Below are 23,867 nucleotides of genomic sequence, written 5' to 3'. Positions count from 1 at the left end.
CAATCCCAACTCTTATTGTCTGCTCATACCTCGATATTCCGAATTCTGGAAATCTCCACTCTTGAAATAATAACTCAATCAATTCAACAATTCTATTCGATCACGATTCGACATTCTAAAACAAACAAACCGAACCAAACTCGACCGAATTCTTGATAAATCAAATTCTTACAACTTTGAACCGAATCAAGTCCAAATCAAATCTGAAATGTATAATAACATTGTCCAATATCATTCCTAAATTTTTTGGTTCAATTTAATACCCAAACTCTTTCAAAAATCTATTCGACGACATAACGGCTAAAAATCGAATATCCCAAAAGCTCAACATCAATATATATATCAACAACAATTCAATATCATTGCAAAAAACCCATTAGAATTTCGAAATCCCTTCACTACAGTAAACTGGAATTTTCAAAAATCACAAAGGATATCCAAACGTTGGTATTTTCTCAAATCAACTTAAATATAACATCTCTACGAGCTCAAGAACATATATATACATTCAAATCTTGAATCTAACAAAAACCCAAAATTTAGAACTTGGTAGAATCTTACCAAACTTGCGTTAAAACGTAGCCCTCGACGCCAAGATTACAAATATATGATTATCTTTGAAATCTAACGATTGGATGACGGCGAATCAAAAATTGGAAGAACGAAAATGGCGTGGGAAATTTTTGAGCTTCTCTTCTGTCTCTCTCTCGATTGAAACTTGGGAATGAGGAAATGATATACATTAAAATTTTATATATATATATATATATATATATATCTTACTTCATTAGTCAAAAGTCAAAAATTATAATTTGGCCCCTGGTCAAACTTAAAAACTTCAATTCGGTCCCTAAATTTTTGAAATTCGGAATTTAAATCTAAAATTCCATAAATTCTTAAATTAAATATTTTTGGGGCATAACAATTCCTCCCCTCTAATAAAAGATTTCATCCTCGAAATATAATCTCAATCTCAAGTACTGACGAAATTAGACTGAATTAATTGCTGAAAAGAAATCTGAATGCAAACAAAACTTCTGGATATTTCTGTCTCATATCCTGATCTACTTCCCAAGTTGCTTCTTCAACTCCATGTCTACTCCCCTGTACTTTGACTAACTGAATCGACTTGTTTCTGAGATTCTTATCTTTCTATCTAAAATATTCTAAATCGGTCGCTCAAAATAGTTCAAAGTCTCATCGAGTTCCGCCTCATCTGGCTAAAGTACATGGGAAGGATCTAGCTGATACTTTTTCAACATAGACACGTGCAATACATCGTGAATATTTGATAAAGCTGGGGAAAAAAAAACTAATCTGACTGTACCCCTGAAGGAGATATCTACAAAAATACATAGTCACCTTGCTCAAGACTCAACGGTCTACGTTTGGAATTTGCATAATTGGCTTGTCTATCTGATGTTGTTCTCCTTCTAAACCGAACAATTTCATCTTTTCTTCCATTTTTTTGATCATGTCTGGCCCAATAGCTGGTGCCTTTTAAACTTCATTCCAAACAAAAGAAATTCTGCGCTTCCTACAATACATAAAGCTTTTAAAAGGATATATCTCAATTTTTATCCGATGGCTGTTATAGTAGGAAACTCAACAAGTGACAAAGAATCTTGCCAACTGGTACCAAGATCTAGTACCACAGCTCTTATCATATCCTCTAAGGCCTGGATAGTCGGCTCTGACTGTCCGTCTGGCTGAGGATGGTATGGTGTACTCAAGTGCAACCGAGTACCAATATTTTCTTTCAAACTGTGCCAAAAATGAGAAGTAAATCTAGAGTTTCAATCTGAAACAATAGATTTCGGCACACCGTGCAATCTCATATCGTCTCTGATATAAATGCTAGACATATGGTCATGTCTGTATGTCATCTAATAAGGGATGAAACAAGCAGACTTAATCGTCAATCCCTAACGAGTCACCAATCCAATTCTTAAACAATCTATTTCAATCTAAACCCAATACATAATTTAAAACTCATAGGAAACTTATGTCAATCAGACAGTTCTTAACATCTCACATAATCTCAAAATTCAATATCCTGAAGTTTTTGTCTACGCCGTCATCTCGCATGTTCACATAATCATCTGCGAGTTACAATCTGTTCTCGCAATTATGTGACATTCACAATTCAAAATACTCTGAAATCCTTATCATATTCTTCCAATATCAAATCAATTCAAATATCATCATTCGAATAGGCAAGATAAGACTCTAAAATCATTCATCCGATTATCGAATTGAGATCAAAATCATATAAATTTAGTAAATTCGAAAATCATTAGATGTTAACATCTATCTGCACTGAAACTCATCTCTGTACCAGTTTCCCTAATTCAAGTATCTTTTCATTGCTTAATCTAATTCATAGATCCCATCAATCAAATGAAGCTAATGAATAAACACCACAAATTCAATTCAGAACTAAAACCCAAAATACTGATACATCGATCACATTAGCTCGATTATCAGATCAAATCAATATGAACAATTTATCATCTATTTCATTCTTTATGTTTTCAAGTGCTTGCAATTCAATTAATTAAATTCAAATTCTGCTAATCAAATTCATTCGTCTCTACCAACACTTAATACTTCAATTCATTTCAGAATTCAGAATTATTCTCTCGATCTAAATGCTGAAATTATACCAAAATACCTCGTAAAATCTTTAAAATAATCATCACATCAACCCAAAGATTCATATCTAATATTGTTATCGTTATCTCAATGTGGTAACCATATCAAGTGATTCTGAAACTCTGAACTGTTCTCAAAGCTCTTCTGATTCTCGTTACTAATTCAATTTGGATCAGAACACATCTATTCTAATCAACTGCGAATCTGCTTCAAAATCTAACTTAGAATACCAAAATCCATGATTCTATTTAATGGTGCTATCAGTCAATATTAGATACGAGCCAAAGAAATATCAAAACGACGTTCAATGTAACTCAGCTCAATCAATAACTTGCTGGGTCAAAATCAAATCGAAATCCAAAGAATATTGTTTAAAACAACCTCGAAATACAATATTTTGGATGAAAATTCTGCTAAGTGGAAACAACTCACTTGCAGCTCAATACGAAAATGTAAGTGGATCAAAATCAAGGCTCCATGAACAAGGAATGCGAGTCAATCAATCAATATCAAATCATATGATCACACATCAACGGGTATGACATCATGCCCATAATCAAAACAAACCAAAATCATTGTTGTCAGCGTGGGGAATTCGCACACGCTCATCGAAGTAAAGTCTCAAGGCATAATCTGATGTCAATAAATAAAATCGAGATCATAATGGATTAGAATAACAAAACTCATCCAAATCAATGTCAATGTCCAGAAATAGAATTCAAATGTTCAAAAAAATACAAGTTTCTGAACTTCATGTTCGAAATGTCAATCAATGCCAAATTGGCAGAATTCTCAATAATAAATGTCATGCAAATCAAAGAATGCATGAACTACAACAAGAATTTCAATATCTCCAAAAAGAATCAATGAAATGGCTCAATCGTGACTGATTTTCTGCTATCTCAAAATCATCAATCAAAACTCAACAAATCTTGTCGATATCAAATCTAAAATTCTATTCATTCCATTAAAATCTTAAATCACAAATATTTCTTAATTTATAGGGACAACAATCAAAACATCCAAAATTCGCTCTTACTCCATCAATTCATCATTGATTACATCTAAATCAATTCATCAAGAAAATCATCCATATCTAATCGTTATCTAAAAAAAATTCATTTATTATTGTCCAAATCAAAATACAGTAATTCAATTGTGCATTCTACCGAAATTTCCTCTAGAATTCTCAAAACAATTGCTACAACGAAAATTTGCTTCTAAACAGATAGCACACAATTGCAAAATTCCCGAAATCTACAAAATCATTCTCAAATATTCTGCATGCTTAGATTTTATATCGAATAAATCAGTACCTTATCAATGAATCTCATTACAATCTGCTTTATGTACTACTGTGTTATTCTTTTCGCTAGCTTAAATAAATTCTTACTTGAGATACTCGACACTGAACTTAATTTCTCGGGTTGGAGAAAAACCCGTAAGCTCATCTAAAACTCTTTAGAAAGTGCGTTGATTACTAGTACATCAACTAGATGAGAACACGTCTTTAAAGAAATCAAAAGCATGACTATAACGTCCTTGCGTCTCTCTGCAATATACACATAAAATATTAACATCATAACTTAAGAATCCTTACCATTTCGTCTCAATCATTTGACGTATGTAGTTGAAATCTGTTAAATCTCTTAAACAACATTTTTTATCAATATATAAAAGCCCCATCAAAATATATAAACTACATTGAAATATCTGCATCATCTATAGCATTTCATTAAATTTCGGTTATGATTTTACGGTTTTGTGGTCATACAAATTCTAATATTTTGGGTTATATTAATACTAAATAAATATTTTGTACTAATATCTTGATTAGATTATGTATCCATTATTTGAGTTCGAGCATACATTGAGCTATGAAAATATTATTTAATTTTAGTTAATGCATATAGATCATAATAATACATAAAATATCAATTATTACTTTTGTTATACTGACATGTAAACATTTATGTCTTGAAACTGCGACTCGATCTATTTCGTGTTATCTACAATGAAGTCGCAGTTTTACATACCCTATATATAAGTGTAAAGATTTATCATACAATCAAAAACTTGCTCAATTGTATAAGATAACGTACACTTCATTATCTGAATTTGGTAGTCGCAGAAGTAATCGGAAATTACATGATCAGAAGTTCCAAAAAAAATGAAAAAGAAAAGCAGACTGATCAATTGTAAGTTCGATCCATATATATGGCCTCTGAGAGGTATACAGTTGGAGCATAGCATGCATACGACACCAAAAATGTCTTTGGAAATTAACAATTGTTTTAATCAATAATTGGATAAGAGGCAACCATGGCTATCCCGCAAGCCCCTTCCTTAGCACCAACATCTCTCTCGAATTTCACGTATCCCCCTTCGCCCCATGCTGCGCCCCAAGAGTTCTTCACGAGCCAGTATTTTTTCCCGGCCTCGCTTTTTCCGTATCCAACAACTGTGACACCATGATTTAGATGAGTTCCACAGTACTCAGCCGTATATATGCCACCTGCGTAAAACTGTAAAGCCAGTCCACTGGCATCAATGGCCACAGACACAGGTTGCTTCGTCACTGCTTTGAGTAACGCCGACTCGTCTTTTGACGGCACTTTCTCAAATCCAGTGATCTTTGCCACTCTTGAGGATTCCTTTTTGTTGTTACACACGCCATTTTCTCCTTTGTATGGATAGTTGGCTTCTGTCGAGAGGCCTCGATGAATTATGAATTCGAACGCTTCGTTCATATAACCTCCGCGGCACCCATGATTCATCTTGTTGGAATCACAATCCACGAGTTCTTGTTCGGACAATGACACCAGCTTCCCCATTTTAATCCCGTGGATCCCTTCCGTGGCTGCAACTGCTGAAAATGCCCAGCAAGACCCTGTACGTGCGTATATGCATGTGTGCATGAGTTTTCGAGTAATTTTAAGAACGAGATAATTGTTACAATTATTCCACATTGAATAATAAAACTAACAAAGAGTTTGGTTATAAACCTTTGAGAAAACCCCAACAAACTTTTTGGGATAGACAATTCATAGGTTTATAACCTAACAAATATTTCAATTGTTTTCATGAATTTATAACTCATGAATATTTAATTTTTATATATGTCTCACCGCATGTAAATTGATTCTTCACGGCAGTGACAACTCCTTTCTTCCTCCAGTCGAGGCTTGCGGGAATTGCAGTCACATTTTCATGCCTAAAGTAGTAATTGGTTGCCGAAAATGTCTCGTGGGGAGAATATGATCTAGTTCTGTATCCGCCACGAGAAGCGCGGAACTCTTGGTTCGAAATATCTGCGAATTCATTGACGGCAAGTTTGTAAGACTTGGTTTGGTCAAGGTTGGAGGATTCGATGAACTCCACATTGTGCTTGAATATTTTGAATCGCTTCGCCTTTTCGACGTCGTCTTCGTATACACGGCCATATTGTTTCATCCATTGCTCGTGTCTCTCCACCATTCTTCCGCCTGGAACGGTTCTGGATGTTGCTAGAGATGAATACATCCCAAGAATTACACACACAAATGCAAGAAAAATGATTTTGCTGAATTGGAAAGCCATATTATGTATATCAAAAAACTTTATTGTAAGATGAAAATTATGAACGGGCAAGAATTGAGTATTTATAGGTTGTGAATTCCTTGCATGTATTGATCATTTGATCGTGATTTATGGAACGAGTCTCGAGGGGCTAGATTTGAATCAAGATCCCGCAAGTTTTGACTTTCACTTAAATTAATTGTCATTTATTAATTCCCCATTTGTAACTTTTTAATTCTATTTATGGTAATTCATTGTTCATCCATGCATGTAACTTCATCTTAAATATAATTGTATTATTATATTTCTTTTTATCGATATTATAATCTTAATTTTATTTTTAATAATAATAATTTTTTTTATATATGCATGCATGATTTTTATTCGTAATACTATTATTTTATTTTATTTACGATATTTTGATAAAATTAGTTGTTTTTTTACATTATGTAAATAATCAAACCGATTTACTAATATCAATTAGGTTTTTTTTAAAAAAAAAATAGGGGTGAGCATTTGATTTTGGATAATACATGATATTTGGACAATATTTGCACGTACTTCCTAGTTGTTATATATAAAAATAGTTAAACAGAGTACTGAATAGTAAATATAAGTTTCGATTTTTTATACTAATTATAAATTTGGTTACTTTTGTCCCTCTTTTTTTTAAAAAAATATTATTGTAGTTTTTTTAATTTTATCGTATTTTTAATTTCAAAATTGTTAACATTATTACTATTATTATTATCAATTTATTTCATATGATTTATTATTATTCTTTATTGATATGTTAAGTTTTTTTTATCAATTTATTTCATATGATTTATTATTATTCTTTATTAATATGTTAAGTTTTTTGTTTTAAATAATAAAGATTATAATATTTATAAAATTATAGAAAAAAATTAAAGTGCACAATAAATCTATCTCAAATAATCCCGTACCCTTTAATTAAAATTTATGTAAATAATAACATTTTATAAAATTAAATCCGGCCCCTGTTACTGTTTCCATTTCTGTTATCTAAAAAAATTTTATTTGATATTATTTAATTAAAAAGCCCTGGAAATTAAAATTAATATCAGATATTGTTGTAGGAAAATTAATATCAACTCTCAGTTGAGGCCTTGAGAGTTTGAGGGTGTTATATACGAAGCACAGACTTGACCGCAGAAACAGAAATTCAACCCCCAAATCGGAGGAGGGGAAGATTTCAAGGGTTTAAGGGAATTTCATAGTTAAAAATAAAAAAAATAAAAAAAATTATACAGCTGAATTCGCGATGGTTGCGCCCTCTACTTGATTCCGATACATTGCCAGCAAACTGGACTATTTCGTCTCTGTCAGCCGAAAGGTGAGTCCTTAAGCTAATCGTGGAGTGTTCCTTTTTTTGTATTCCTTTGTTTGTTTCGAAATGGGTTTTTGTATTTTCATGTTATTTATCCTGATATAAGTTTGTGGGCATTTGGGATTTTTTAAAAATTCTGTAAAGATTGTTGTTTTAATTGGTATCTGTGAAAAGTGATATTATGTTGGTGGATAAGACAATAGTGAAAAGGGTTCCTTTGCTTGGTTAGCTCGAAATTATGGAACCCATTCCGTGGTCAGAAACTTGGGGAGAGGAATGTTATTATTCCTAAGAACGCTAGCTTGTTAAAATTTTAGATATAAATCAACATATCCTTTGAAACTCCATTTGATTTCTAGCTTATTATTTTCTATATTAAGCTTCAAAATTTTAAATAGTTGTAGCCAGATAAATTGAGGGAAATGGTTCCCCGGTTCTATTCATCAATCACTTTTGTGGGTTGAAAGGGTAAGTTTTAATATTCAGTATTCCCAAAAGGCTTCAGTGATATTTTGTTTGAAGCCTTTGGGTTAAGCAACTTTCTCTTCCCTTCTCTCTCCTCGGGTCTGTTCTCATGGTTTTTTGGGTTTTACTTTTGTCAATGCTATTGTTATAAATCCTTATATCCTAGCAATTAGCATATAGCTTGTTCGGCTCTTTGTCATTGTCTCCTGGGTCTTATATTGTTCGTATAGAAGAGCCTGGTTGGCTGGTTCTGAGTTCTGATGACACTAATCTTTCCAGAGTTTGTGTCACACAACTTATGTGTGGATGATGCACAAAACTAAAGGAAAAATATCTGTCTGCCTCTGATTGGGAGCGTGACTGCACCATGGGGGATTGTTTTGGTCATAAATGTGTTTATAACGTAGGAAGGGACATCTTGGTGTGTGGGCTTGATGTATTGGTTACTGCAGTTTTGGTAAGAGTTGAGGAAAATCTATGAGACTTGAGGTTAACAAAAGTGATGTATAGGAATAGGAGTGTACGAGGTTGGCCGTTAGAGCTAGACTGGAGGAGAGCTACGTAGGCATTGTATTCTCTTTTATGTTACCTTGTTAGGAACATATTGTATCATTCAATATTTAACGTCAACTCTGCTCCAAACGGTTGTGAGAGTTGTTGCTTTCTTTTTGCACGAGGACTTCTGTTATATATTTGTATCAAGGTCTTATTATTAGGTATTTGCTCTAACCGTTCTGCACATTATAGAGCATGTACCTTTAACTGTTCTGTTATATCACCCTGGAAATTTTAAGTTTGGTGTTTAAGGATGTTTGGTGTAAGTTGCTTTGATATAATCTTCTGCACTGATCTATGTAGGAGGTCAAATTGCAGACACTGAACTCTTTTTGAAGAGCGGTTCTTTAGGAGCAGTTTTAACACTACTCTTGAAAGGTGACCAATAGAACCAGTTTTAATTAAACCATTTCTAACGTCTTGCCTTTTAAGAGCGTTTTACTAACCACTCCTATTGACCATATTTTAGTACCGGTTTCTACAAATCGCTGCTACAAACTGCTCTTATTGACATAATTGTTAGGATCACTCTCGATGCTACTCATATTTAATATTTTTAACAGCGGTTTCACAAAACCGATCTTGTAAACCGCTCTTATTGCTATATCTTATAGGATTTTTTTTGAGACTGTATCTATTGAATACTTTTATTATAATAATTTTTAGATTTGTTAAAATACAACACTCATATCATAATACAATTATTTTTCTTCACAAAATTCAATTATAAATGATTTATTAAACATTTTTCATTTTATTATTATTAATTTTTTTTCATATTATTAATTTATTTTTATATCATTTTTTATTGCAAAATGAAAAAACTATCTTAATAAAGATTAATTATCAAGTGGATGAAATAAATGTTTCAAATAAAAATATAAAAAAATATTAGTTATCAAGTCCATGGTAATCCTCTCTTTTTTCTTTTTTTTTAATTTTTAATTTTTATAATATTTTAAATTTCAAAAAAATAATCTTACACAAAACCCAATATTAAATTTAGGAGCAAAAAAGAAATATACTCATCAAACATAATAAGGGTAATTTGGTAAACTGACAACTAATTTGACCATGTTTGTTTTGAGGCAACTGTGTAAATTTTATAAAATGTTAAGGGTTTGTATGTCTATTAAATTTTTTCATGTGTTTGTTTTTGGGGCAACTGATAAAATGTCAAGGGTTTGTATGTCTATTAAATTTTTTCATGGAATTAGCGTGTATTTTCAATATTTATAGGCGCGTTTGGTGCAAAAAAGTCTAAACTAAAAGCTGTAATAATTTTGTGTTTTGATAAATAGATTATTTTTTTAATTTGAGTTATTAGAAAAACATTGAAAAACTATAAATATGTTTTTTATAAAATAACTTATTTAGCTTAATTAAATGTTTTTACAAGTACTACAAATATGTCCAAACACATAAAATAAAATAAAAAACACTTTTTGTGTTTTTGCTTCTTAATCCAAACACACTCTAAAATAAGTGATTATGAATTATTTTTAACAAATTTTTAAAACAAATCCATATTCACTTATTTTAAAAGGTTGCAACAATCCTTTCAAACATAAATATAATGGATACTATCTATAATTTGTACCATTCTATATCTATTAATAAACATATACACATGATATGTGCACATAAATTAAAAGTTTATCTATTGTACATAATAGTTTTTATATGAAAATAAGATTAGAGTAATTTTATTTAATATTATATTTTTTTAATAATTAACTTATTACATTTTATCTTTAAAAAATAATAATGGTAATTATGGGGTAGGGTATTTTGGAGAACAAAAAAATCAGTATGGCAAAGTTAATTGATTACTATGCAGGTCTCAACCTTAATAATAACTAGTTTTGCGTGTGCAATATAATATATTAGCGATCGTGACAGATGGTTTTCACGTGCTTGATATTTTGATATATAAATTAGAGAGAAGTTGTAAAAAAATTTCGTAAATAATTTAATAGGAATTGATAAATGATGAAATTTAAAAAAAGAGATAAAAATAAAAGGAGATAAGACTGTTAGAGAAAATCGAGGATAATTTAGTCATTTAAGATCTAAAATAAAAGAGACGTGTGTTAAATTTAAGGGTAAAATGAGAAGAATTTTTGGTATGATTTGACACACCAAAATGGGTTAGACTAAGGGTTGAACTATTATAATATAGTATAGATAATAGTAAACATATGTACACGATGCGTGCATTTAAATTAAATTTGTCGTGTATAACAAACTTTTATATGAAATGTAATAAGAATTGAGTAATTTTATATTTAATTTTATGTTTTTTTGTAACTAATTTTTGATTATTTATTTTATTTAAAAAGAATTATGAAAGTTATTAATAAGTGTATTTTGGAGATAAAAAATTGTATTACATAATCTACCAAAAATAGTTACTATGTAGGCCTCAAACTTAATAAGATAGAAGAGATTAAAAAGAATTATGATAGTTATTGGTAAGGGTATTTTGAAGACGAAAAATGATATGACATAACCTACCAAAAATAGTTACTATGTAGGCCTCAAACTTAATAAGATGGAAGAGATTGAAAAGATATATATATATATATATATATATATATATATATATATATATATATATATATATATATATATATATACTATTATATAAAAGTTGAGGCCATTTAGAAAAACTGTTTTTGGTATAGTTTGAACTTCACCAAAATTAATTTCCAAATTTGTCCTTCTCTTCTACATATTTTTTCAATTGATAATTCATTGTGAATTGTTTGAAAAACTTCTATATTTGAAATTTTTTTAAAGAAAAAAGAAAATCGCTACAATATTATGTCTTCTCATCTTTACACGTATTAAATAAATAGATTAATTCCGATTTATTTATTAATTATACACATGCAACGCATGTGCGTCGTTAACTAGTATATATAATATAATGGAATATAGTTAAAATAGTCCTTTAAGTTTGTTCATTTTTTGTTTTGGTCCTGTAAGTATTTAATTTTGGATTTTGGTCCTATAAGTTAAGTTATATTTTGGTTTTTAGTCATTTCTTATAGAGTATTGACGTGTCGTCAGAAAATGCTGACATGGAAGCTAAAAATACTTACGTGACATTGAAAAATGATGATGTGTCTGTTGTACATCAACACTTGAATGCCATGTTTTCAAAACCGGATGGGATCGGCCGGTTCGACCGTGACCCGTCACTGTTCTGGTCCGAAACACTCTAAAAAACTATTTTAACGGTTGAACCGGTCAAGAACCCATGAAAAACCGAAAAACCGGTTTTTCTATTTTTTTAAAAAAAATTAGTTTTTTTTTTTAATTTTAAAACCTTAATTTAATATTTTATTACATATATACATAATTATTTGGAATTTGTATTTAGTTAAGAATATTATTTTATTAATATTATATTTATTTTAATTAATTTATGTATTTTTTAAAAGATATATATATTAATAACTAATATTTTAAATATATTTATATAGTTATTTAGTTTAGGTAAATATATTTTTTTTTCTGTTTATATACATTTTTTATATTTTATAATTTGAAATATATTATTCATTATATTATATTATATAAATGATTTTTCGGTCTGACCGTTTAGTTAAAACGGTCAAATCGGTTGAACAATTTTTTTAAGTTAGACCGGTTCGATCACCGGTACGATTATAAAAACATTACATAAATAAAAAAGACTAAAAATCAAAGCATAACTTAACTTACAGGACTAAATCCCAAAATTGAATACTTACATGACCAAATCACAAAACTAACAAACTTACGGGACTATTTTGACTATTATCCCTATAATATAGAAACAATCTATCTATCTATAATAATAATAATAATAGGGAGAGAATTTGTACACGTAACATCCATTTAAGATCATTCAAGTCATTTGAGATCGACTCCAGAAATTCAAAACAGCACTCCTATTTCATCTTATCGTTGCAATATGATGGAAGTGGCTTTTCAACATGAGTCGTTATATAGTACACCGAATGTAAAGAAAATTTCTCTTTAAGTAGTAATTTTGTACTACTGAATTGGACTTGAGCAGTTTATTACTTTTACATGTAATGGAAGGGCTTTAAACTTTGTTATCGGCTTATACTGGCGTAGAAACACCAAAGAGGAGGTAGCCATTCTCAAACATATAGTAAACTCCGACTGTTGTATGGTGATGTACTCCTAATTTAATTAAACTAAGGTCTAGATGTCATCTCATTCAAATCAGGTAAATAGCATGAATGTAAATATCGATATTCATCGAGCTAAAGGCAAGAAAAGCATAATTCATGCTATTTTATCAAGTCTGATAAATCAAATCAATTAATCAAATAAATCATATATAAGCAAATAAGTGGTGGTTTAAGGGATCGAGAAGTTCATAACCTTCTCGAGGATTCAATCCCAACTCTTATTGTCTGCTCATACCTCGATATTCCGAATTCTGGAAATCTCCACTCCTGAAATAATAACTCAATCAATTCAACAATTCTATTCGATCACGATTCGACATTCTAAAACAAACAAACCGAACCAAACTCGACCGAATTCTTGATAAATCAAATTCTTACAACTTTGAACCGAATCAACTCCAAATCAAATCTGAAATGTATAATAACATTGTCCAATATCATTCCTAAATTTTTTGGTTCAATTTAATACCCAAACTGTTTCAAAAATCTATTCGACGACATAACGGCTAAAAATCGAATATCCCAAAAGCTCAACATCAATATATATCAACAACAATTCAATATCATTGAAAAAAACCCATTAGAATTTCGAAATCCCTTCACTACAGTAAACTGGAATTTTTAAAAATCACAAAGGATATCCAAACGTTGGTATTTTCTCAAATCAACTTAAATATAGCATCTCTACTAGCTCAAGAACATATATATACATTCAAATCTTGAATCTAACAAAAACCCAAAATTTAGAACTTGGTAGAATCTTACCAAACTTGCGTTAAAACGTAGCCCTCGACGCCAGGATTACAAATATATGATTATCTTTGAAATCTAACGATTGGATGACGGCGAATCAAAAATTGGAAGAATGAAAATGGCGTGGGAAATTTTTGAGCTTCTCTTTTGTCTCTCTCTCGATTGAAACTTGGGAATGAGGAAATGATATACATTAAAATTTTATATATATATATATATATATATATATATATCTTACTTCATTAGTCAAAAGTCAAAAATTATAATTTGGCCCCTGGTCAAACTTAAAAACTTCAATTCGGTCCCTAAATTTTTGAAATTCGGAATTTAAATCTAAAATTCCATAAATTCTTAAATTAAATATTTTTGGGGCATAACAATTCCTCCCCTCTAATAAAAGATTTCATCCTCGAAATATAATCTCAATCTCAAGTACTCACGAAATTAGACTGAATTAATTGCTGAAAAGAAATCTGAATGCAAACAAAACTTCTGGATATTTATGTCTCATATCCTGATCTACTTCCCAAGTTGCTTCTTCAACTCCATGTCTACTCCCCTGTACTTTGACTAACTGAATCGACTTGTTTCTGAGATTCTTATCTTTCTATCTAAAATATTCTAAATCGGTCGCTCAAAATAGTTCAAAGTCTCATCGAGTTCCGCCTCATCTGGCTAAAGTACATGGGAAGGATCTAGCTGATACTTTTTCAACATAGACACGTGCAATACATCGTGAATATTTGATAAAGCTGGGGAAAAAAAAACTAATCTGACTGTACCCCTGAAGGAGATATCTACAAAAATACATAGTCACCTTGCTCAAGACTCAACGATCTACGTTTGGCATTTGCATAATTGGCTTGTCTATCTGATGTTGTTCTCCTTCTAAACCGAACAATTTCATCTTTTCTTCCATTTTTTTGATCATGTCTGGCCCAATAGCTGGTGCCTTTTAAACTTCATTCCAAACAAAAGAAATTCTGCGCTTCCTACAATACATAAAGCTTTTAAAAGGATATATCTCAATTTTTATCTGATGGCTGTTATAGTAGGAAACTCAACAAGTGACAAAGAATCTTGCCAACTGGTACCAAGATCTAGTACCACAGCTCTTATCATATCCTCTAAGGCCTGGATAGTCGGCTCTGACTGTCCGTCTGGCTGAGGATGGTATGTTGTACTCAAGTGCAACCGAGTACCAATAGTTTCTTTCAAACTGTGCCAAAAATGAGAAGTAAATCTAGAGTCTCAATCTGAAACAATAGATTTCGGCACACCGTGCAATCTCATATCGTCTCTGATATAAATTCTAGACATATGGTCATGTCTGTATGTCATCTAATAAGGGATGAAACAAGCAGACTTAATCGTCAATCCCTAACGAGTCACCAATCCAATTCTTAAACAATCTATTTCAATCTAAACCCAATACATAATTTAAAACTCATAGGAAACTTATGTCAATCAGACAGTTCTTAACATCTCACATAATCTCAAAATTCAATATCCTGAAGTTTTTGTCTACGCCGTCATCTCGCATGTTCACATAATCATCTGCGAGTTACAATCTGTTCTCGCAATTATGTGACATTCACAATTCAAAATACTCTGAAATCCTTATCATATTCTTCCAATATCAAATCAATTCAAATATCATCATTCGAATAGGCAAGATAAGACTCTAAAATCATTCATCCGATTATCGAATTGAGATCAAAATCATATAAATTTAGTAAATTCGAAAATCATTAGATGTTAACATCTATCTGCACTGGGACTCATCTCTATACCAGTTTCCCTAATTCAAGTATCTTTTCATTGCTTAATCTAATTCATAGATCCCATCAATCAAATGAAGCTAATGAATAAACACCACAAATTCAATTCAGAACTAAAACCCAAAATACTGATACATCGATCACATTAGCTCGATTATCAGATCAAATCAATATGAACAATTTATCATCTATTTCATTCTTTATGTTTTCAAGTGCTTGCAATTCAATTAATTAAATTCAAATTCTGCTAATCAAATTCATTCGTCTCTACCAACACTTAATACTTCAATTCATTTCAGAATTCAGAATTATTCTCTCGATCTAAATGCTGAAATTATACCAAAATACCTCGTAAAATCTTTAAAATAATCATCACATCAACCCAAAGATTCATATATAATATTGTTATCGTTATCTCAATGTGGTAACCATATCAAGTGATTCTGAAACTCTGAACTGTTCTCAAAGCTCTTCTGATTCTCGTTACTAATTCAATTTGGATCAGAACACATCTATTCTAATCAACTGCGAATCTGCTTCAAAATCTAACTTAGAATACCAAAAGCCATGATTCTATTTAATGGTGCTATCAGTCACTATTAGATACGAGCCAAAGAAATATCAAAACGATGTTCAATGTAACTCAGCTGAATGAATAACTTGCTGGGTCAAAATCAAATCGAAATCCAAAGAATATTGTTTAAAAAAAACCTCGAAATACAATATTTTGGATGAAAATTCTGCTAAGTGGAAACAACTCACTTGCAGCTCAATACGAAAATGTGAGTGGATCAAAATCAAGGCTCCATGAACAAGGAATGCGAGTCAATCAATCAATATCAAATCATATGATCACACATCAACGGGTATGACATCATGCCCAAAATCAAAACAAACCAAAATCATTGTTGTCAGCGTGGGGAATTCGCACACGCTCATCGAAGTAAAGTCTCAAGGCATAATCTGATGTCAATAAATAAAATCGAGATTATAATGGATTAGAATAACAAAACTCATCCAAATCAATGTCAATGTCCAGAAATAGAATTCAAATGTTCAAAAAAATACAAGTTTCTGAACTTCATGTTCGAAATGTCAATCAATGCCAAATTGGCAGAATTCTCAATAATAAATGTCATGCAAATCAAAGAATGCATGAACTACAACAAGAATTTCAATATCTCCAAAAAGAATCAATGAAATGGCTCAATCGTGACTGATTTTCTGCTATATCAAAATCATCAATCAAAACTCAACAAATCTTGTCGATATCAAATCTAAAATTCTATTCATTCCATTAAAATCTTAAATCACAAAGATTTCTTAATTTATAGGGACAACAATCAAAACATCCAAAATTCGCTCTTACTCCATCAATTCATCATTGATTACATCTAAATCAATTCATCAAGAAAATCATCCATATCTAATCGTTATCTAAAAAAAATTCATTTATTATTGTCCAAATCAAAATACAGTAATTCAATTGTGCATTCTACCGAAATTTCCTCTAGAATTCTCAAAACAATTGCTACAACGAAAATTTGCTTCTAAACAGATAGCACACAATTGCAAAATTCCCGAAATCTACAAAATCATTCTCAAATATTCTGCATGCTTAGATTTTATATCGAATAAATCAGTACCTTATCAATGAATCTCATTACAATCTGCTTTATGTACTACTGTGTTATTCTTTTCGCTAGCTTAAATAAATTCTTACTTGAGATACTCGACACTGAACTTAATTTCTCGGGTTGGAGAAAAACCCGTAAGCTCATCTAAAACTCTTTAGAAAGTGCGTTGATTACTAGTACATCAACTAGATGAGAACACGTCTTTAAAGAAATCAAAAGCATGACTATAACGTCCTTGCGTCTCTCTGCAATATACACATAAAATATTAACATCATAACTTAAGAATCCTTACCATTTCGTCTCAATCATTTGACGTATGTAGTTGAAATCTGTTAAATCTCTTAAACAACATTTTTTATCAATATATAAAAGCCCCATCAAAATATATAAACTACATTGAAATATCTGCATCATCTATAGCATTTCATTAAATTTCGGTTATGATTTTACGGTTTTGTGGTCATACAAATTCTAATATTTTGGGTTATATTAATACTAAATAAATATTTTGTACTAATATCTTGATTAGATTATGTATCCATTATTTGAGTTCGAGCATACATTGAGCTATGAAAATATTATTTAATTTTAGTTAATTCATATAGATCATAATAATACATAAAATATCAATTATTACTTTTGTTATACATTACATGTAAACATTTATGTCTTGAAAATGCGACTCGATCTATTTCGTGTTATCTACAATGAAGTCGCAGTTTTACATACCCTATATATAAGTGTAAAGATTTATCATACAATGAAAAACTTGCTCAATTGTATAAGATAACGTACACTTCATTATCTGAATTTGGTAGTCGCAGAAGTAATCGGAAATACATGATCAGAAGTTCCAAAAAAAAATGAAAAAGAAAAGCAGACTGATCAATTGTAAGTTCGATCCATATATATGGCCTCTGAGAGGTATACAGTTGGAGCATAGCATGCATACGACACCAAAAATGTCTTTGGAAATTAACAATTGTTTTAATCAATAATTGGATAAGAGGCAACCATGGCTATCCCGCAAGCCCCTTCCTTAGCACCAACATCTCTCTCGAATTTCACGTATCCCCCTTCGCCCCATGCTGCGCCCCAAGAGTTCTTCACGAGCCAGTATTTTTTCCCGGCCTCGCTTTTTCCGTATCCAACAACTGTGACACCATGATTTAGATGAGTTCCACAGTACTCAGCCGTATATATGCCACCTGCGTAAAACTGTAAAGCCAGTCCACTGGCATCAATGGCCACAGACACAGGTTGCTTCGTCACCGCTTTGAGTAACGCCGACTCGTCTTTAGACGACACTTTCTCAAATCCAGTGATCTTTGCCACTCTTGAGGATTCCTTTTTGTTGTTACACACGCCATTTTCTCCTTTGTATGGATAGTTGGCTTCTGTCGAGAGGCCTCGATGAATTATGAATTCGAACGCTTCGTTCATATAACCTTCGCGGCACCCATGATTCATCTTGTTGGAATCACAATCCACGAGTTCTTGTTCGGACAATGACACCAGCTTCCCCGTTTTAATCCCGTGGATCCCTTCCGTGGCTGCAACTGCTGAAAATGCCCAGCAAGACCCTGTACGTGCATATATGCATGCGTGCATGAGTTTTCGAGTAATTTTAAGAACGAGATAATTGTTACAATTATTCCACATTGAATAATAAAACTAACAAAGAGTTTGGTTATAAACCTTTGAGACAACCCCAACAAACTTTTTGGGATAGACAATTCATGGGTTTATAACCTAACAAATATTTCAATTTTTTTCATGAATTTATAACTCATGAATATTTAATTTTTATATATGTCTCACCGCATGTAAATTGATTCTTCACGGCAGTGACAACTCCTTTCTTCCTCCAGTCGAGGCTTGCGGGAATTGCAGTCACATTTTCATGCCTAAAGTAGTAATTGGTGGCCGAAAATGTCTCGTGGGGAGAATATGATCTAGTCCTGTATCCGCCACGAGAAGCACGGAACTCTTGGTTCGAAATATCTGCGAATTCATTGACGACCAGTTTGTAAGACTTGGTTTGGTCAAGGTTGGAGGATTCGATGAACTCCACGTTGTGCTTGAATATTTTGAATCGCTTCGCCTTTTCGACGTCGTCTTCGTATACACGGCCATAATGTTTCAAATAAAAATATAAAAAAATATTAGTTATCAAGTCCATGGTAATCCTCTCTTTTTTCTTTTTTTTTTAATTTTTTAATTTTTATAATATTTTAAATTTCAAAAAAATAATCTTACACAAAACCCAATATTAAATTTAGGAGCAAAAAAGAAATATACTCATCAACATAATAAGGGTAATTTGGTAAACTAACAACTAATTTGACCATGTTTGTGTTGAGGCAACTGTGTAAATTTTATAAAATGTTAAGGGTTTGTATGTCTATTAAATTTTTTCATGTGTTTGTTTTTGGGGCAACTGATAAAATGTCAAGGGTTTGTATGTCTATTAAATTTTTTCATGGAATTAGCGTGTATTTTCAATATTTATAGGCGCGTTTGGTGCAAAAAAGTCTAAACTAAAAGCTGTAATAATTTTGTGTTTTGATAAATAGATTATTTTTTTAATTTGAGTTATTAGAAAAACATTGAAAAACTATAAATATGTTTTTTATAAAATAACTTATTTAGCTTAATTAAATGTTTTTACAAGTACTACAAATATGTCCAAACACATAAAATAAAATAAAAAACACTTTTTGTGTTTTTGCTTCTTAATCCAAACACACTCTAAAATAAGTGATTATGAATTATTTTTAACAAATTTTTAAAACAAATCCATATTCACTTATTTTAAAAGGTTGCAACAATCCTTTCAAACATAAATATAATGGATACTATCTATAATTTGTACCATTCTATATCTATTAATAAACATATACACATGATATGTGCACATAAATTAAAAGTTTATCTATTTTACATAATAGTTTTTATATGAAAATAAGATTAGAGTAATTTTATTTAATATTATATTTTTTTAATAATTAACTTATTACATTTTATCTTTAAAAAATAATAATGGTAATTATGGGGTAGGGTATTTTGGAGAACAAAAAAATCAGTATGGCAAAGTTAATTGATTACTATGCAGGTCTCAACCTTAATAATAACTAGTTTTGTGTGTGCAATATAATATATATTAGCGATCGTGACAGATGGTTTTCACGTGCTTGATATTTTGATATATAAATTAGAGAGAAGTTGTAAAAAAATTTTGTAAATAATTTAATAGGAATTGATAAATGATGAAATTTAAAAAAAGAGATAAAAATAAAAGGAGATAAGACTGTTAGATAAAATCGAGGATAATTTAGTCATTTAAGATCTAAAATAAAAGAGACGTGTGTTAAATTTAAGGGTAAAATGAGAAGAATTTTTGGTATGATTTGACACACCAAAATGGGTTAGACTAAGGGGTTGAACTATTATAATATAGTATAGATAATAGTAAACATATGTACACGATGCGTGCATTTAAATTAAATTTGTCGTGTATAACAAACTTTTATATGAAATGTAATAAGAATTGAGTAATTTTATATTTAATTTTATGTTTTTTTGTAATTAATTTTTGATTATTTATTTTATTTAAAAAGAATTATGAAAGTTATTAATAAGTGTATTTTGGAGATAAAAAATTTTATTACATAATCTACCAAAAATAGTTACTATGTAGGCCTCAAACTTAATAAGATAGAAGAGATTAAAAAGAATTATGATAGTTATTGGTAAGGGTATTTTGAAGACGAAAAATGATATGACATAACCTACCAAAAGTAGTTACTATGTAGGCCTCAAACTTAATAAGATGGAAGAGATTGAAAAGATATATATATATATATATATATATATATATATATATATATATATATATATATATATATATATATATATATATATATACTATTATATAAAAGTTGAGGCCATTAGAAAAACTGTTTTTGGTATAGTTTGAACTTCACCAAAATTAATTTCCAAATTTGTCCTTCTCTTCTACATATTTTTTCAATTGATAATTCATTGTGCATTGTTTGAAAAACTTCTATATTTGAAAATTTTTTAAAGAAAAAATAAAATCGCTACAATATTATGTCTTCTCATCTTTACACGTATTAAATAAATAGATTAATTCCGATTTATTTATTAATTATACACATGCAACGCATGTTCGTCGTTAACTAGTATATATAATATAATGGAATATAGTTAAAATAGTCCTTTAAGTTTGTTCATTTTTTGTTTTGGTCCTGTAAGTATTTAATTTTGGATTTTGGTCCTATAAGTTAAGTTATATTTTGGTTTTTAGTCATTTCTTATAGAGTATTGACGTGTCGTCAGAAAATGCTGACATGGAAGCTAAAAATATTTACGTGACATTGAAAAATGATGATGTGTCTGTTGTACATCAACACTTGAATGCCATGTTTTCAAAACCGGATGGGATCGGCCGGTTCGACCGTGACCCGTCACTGTTCTGGTCCGAAACACTCTAAAAAACTATTTTAACGGTTGAACCGGTCAAGAACCCATGAAAAACCGAAAAACCGGTTTTTCTATTTTTTTAAAAAAAATTAGTTTTTTTTTTAATTTTAAAACCTTAATTTAATATTTTATTACATATATACATAATTATTTGGAATTTTTATTTAGTTAAGAATATTATTTTATTAATATTATATTTATTTTAATTAATTTATGTATTTTTTAAAAGATATATATATTAATAACTAATATTTTAAATATATTTATATAGTTATTTAGTTTAGGTAAATATTTTTTTTTTCTGTTTATATACATTTTTTATATTTTATAATTTGAAATATATTATTCATTATATTATATTATATAAATGATTTTTCGGTCTGACCGTTTAGTTAAAACGGTCAAATCGATTGAACAATTTTTTTAAGTTAGACCGGTTCGATCACCGGTACGATTATAAAAACATTACATAAATAAAAAAGACTAAAAATCAAAGCATAACTTAACTTACAGGACTAAATCCCAAAATTGAATACTTACATGACCAAATCACAAAACTAACAAACTTACGGGACTATTTTGACTATTATCCCTATAATATAGAAACAATCTATCTATCTATAATAATAATAATAATAGGGAGAGAATTTGTACACGTAACATCCATTTAAGATCATTCAAGTCATTTGAGATCGACTCCAGAAATTCAAAACAGCACTCCTATTTCATCTTATCGTTGCAATATGATGGAAGTGGCTTTTCAACATGAGTCGTTATATAGTACACCGAATGCAAAGAAAATTTCTCTTTAAGTAGTAATTTTGTACTACTGAATTGGACTTGAGCAGTTTATTACTTTTACATGTAATGGAAGGGCTTTAAACTTTGTTATCGGCTTATACTGGCGTAGAAACACCAAAGAGGAGGTAGCCATTCTCAAACATATAGTAAACTCCGACTGTTGTATGGTGATGTACTCCTAATTTAATTAAACTAAGGTCTAGATGTCATCTCATTCAAATCAGGTAAATAGCATGAATGTAAATATCGATATTCATCGAGCTAAAGGCAAGAAAAGCATAATTCATGCTATTTTATCAAGTCTGATAAATCGAATCAATTAATCAAATAAATCATATATAAGCAAATAAGTGGTGGTTTAAGGGATCGAGAAGTTCATAACCTTCTCGAGGATTCAATCCCAACTCTTATTGTCTGCTCATACCTCGATATTCCGAATTCTGGAAATCTCCACTCCTGAAATAATAACTCAATCAATTCAACAATTCTATTCGATCACGATTCGACATTCTAAAACAAACAAACCGAACCAAACTCGACCGAATTCTTGATAAATCAAATTCTTACAACTTTGAACCGAATCAACTCCAAATCAAATCTGAAATGTATAATAACATTGTCCAATATCATTCCTAAATTTTTTGGTTCAATTTAATACCCAAACACTTTCAAAAATCTATTCGACGACATAACGGCTAAAAATCGAATATCCCAAAAGCTCAACATCAATATATATTTCAACAACAATTCAATATCATTGCAAAAAACCCATTAGAATTTCGAAATCCCTTCACTACAGTAAACTGGAATTTTCAAAAATCACAAAGGATATCCAAACGTTGGTATTTTCTCAAATCAACTTAAATATAGCATCTCTACTAGCTCAAGAACATATATATACATTCAAATCTTGAATCTAACAAAAACCCAAAATTTAGAACTTGGTAGAATCTTACCAAACTTGTGTTAAAACGTAGCCCTCGACACCAGGATTACAAATATATGATTATCTTTGAAATCTAATGTTTGGATGATGGCAAATCAAAAATTGGAAGAACGAAAATGGCATGGGAAATTTTTGAGCTTCTCTTCTGTCTCTCTCTCGGTTGAAACTTGGGAATGAGGAAATGATATACATTAAAATTTTATATATATATATATATATATATATATATATATATATATCTTATTTCATTAGTCAAAAGTCAAAAATTATAATTTGGCCCCTGGTCAAACTTAAAAACTTCAATTCGGTCCCTAAATTTTTGAAATTCGGAATTTAAATCTAAAATTCCATAAATTCTTAAATTAAATATTTTTGGGGCATAACAATTCCTCCCCTCTAATAAAAGATTTCATCCTCGAAATATAATCTCAATCTCAAGTACTCACGAAATTAGACTGAATTAATTGCTGAAAAGAAATCTGAATGCAAACAAAACTTCTAGATATTTCTGTCTCATATCCTGATCTACTTCCCAAGTTGCTTCTTCAACTCCATGTCTACTCCCCTGTACTTTGACTAACTGAATCGACTTGTTTCTGAGATTCTTATCTTTCTATCTAAAATATTCTAAATCGGCCGCTCAAAAT

The 23,867-nt window shown here is 30.3% G+C and overlaps 2 protein-coding genes across 8 annotated transcripts; both read right to left on the bottom strand.

The window, feature by feature from the left end:
* Nucleotides 1–4,740: 4,740 nt before the first annotated feature.
* LOC140881844 (senescence-specific cysteine protease SAG39-like) lies at nucleotides 4,741–22,870 on the bottom strand. Of its 7 annotated transcripts, none has more exons than XM_073287463.1 (4): nucleotides 22,657–22,870; nucleotides 12,989–13,062; nucleotides 5,784–6,140; nucleotides 4,741–5,545 (listed from the first exon to the last, which is right to left on the bottom strand). In XM_073287463.1, exons 3-4 carry the CDS (start codon nucleotides 6,130–6,132, stop codon nucleotides 4,950–4,952), a joined length of 945 nt encoding a protein of 314 aa, XP_073143564.1. In that variant the 5' UTR covers nucleotides 6,133–6,140; nucleotides 12,989–13,062; nucleotides 22,657–22,870; the 3' UTR covers nucleotides 4,741–4,949. The 7 variants fall into 7 exon arrangements, with proteins under 7 accessions (XP_073143564.1, XP_073143562.1, XP_073143563.1 ...); XM_073287461.1 differs by having other exon boundaries at nucleotides 5,784–6,161; nucleotides 13,031–13,062; nucleotides 22,657–22,868; XM_073287462.1 differs by lacking the exon at nucleotides 22,657–22,870 and adding an exon at nucleotides 13,570–13,706.
* LOC140878619 (vignain-like) lies at nucleotides 17,832–19,149 on the bottom strand. The gene is made up of 2 exons (XM_073282237.1): nucleotides 18,789–19,149; nucleotides 17,832–18,550 (listed from the first exon to the last, which is right to left on the bottom strand). The coding sequence occupies exons 1-2, from the start codon at nucleotides 19,147–19,149 to the stop codon at nucleotides 17,955–17,957; spliced, it is 957 nt and encodes a 318-aa protein (XP_073138338.1). The 3' UTR covers nucleotides 17,832–17,954.
* Nucleotides 22,871–23,867: the final 997 nt, after the last annotated feature.

Source organism: Henckelia pumila, chromosome 2 (genome assembly GCF_033568475.1).
Source record: "Henckelia pumila isolate YLH828 chromosome 2, ASM3356847v2, whole genome shotgun sequence".
Classification (NCBI taxonomy): domain Eukaryota; kingdom Viridiplantae; phylum Streptophyta; class Magnoliopsida; order Lamiales; family Gesneriaceae; genus Henckelia; species Henckelia pumila.
Note: the sequence above shows the minus strand (reverse complement) of the source record. Positions and strands in the feature narration are given on the sequence as shown.

Excerpts from the sequence above, each read along its gene's own strand:
- LOC140881844 (XM_073287457.1), bottom strand. The coding sequence starts at position 6,234 with ATGGCTTTCCAATTCAGCAAAATCATTTTTCTTGCATTTGTGTGTGTA. Across the intron at positions 5,546-5,783 it reads GAAGAATCAATTTACATGCG|GGTCTTGCTGGGCATTTTCA; the intron begins GTGAGACATATA and ends ACGCACGTACAG.
- LOC140878619 (XM_073282237.1), bottom strand. The coding sequence starts at position 19,149 with ATGGACTTGATAACTAATATTTTTTTATATTTTTATTTGAAACATTAT. Across the intron at positions 18,551-18,788 it reads GAAGAATCAATTTACATGCG|GGTCTTGCTGGGCATTTTCA; the intron begins GTGAGACATATA and ends ATGCACGTACAG.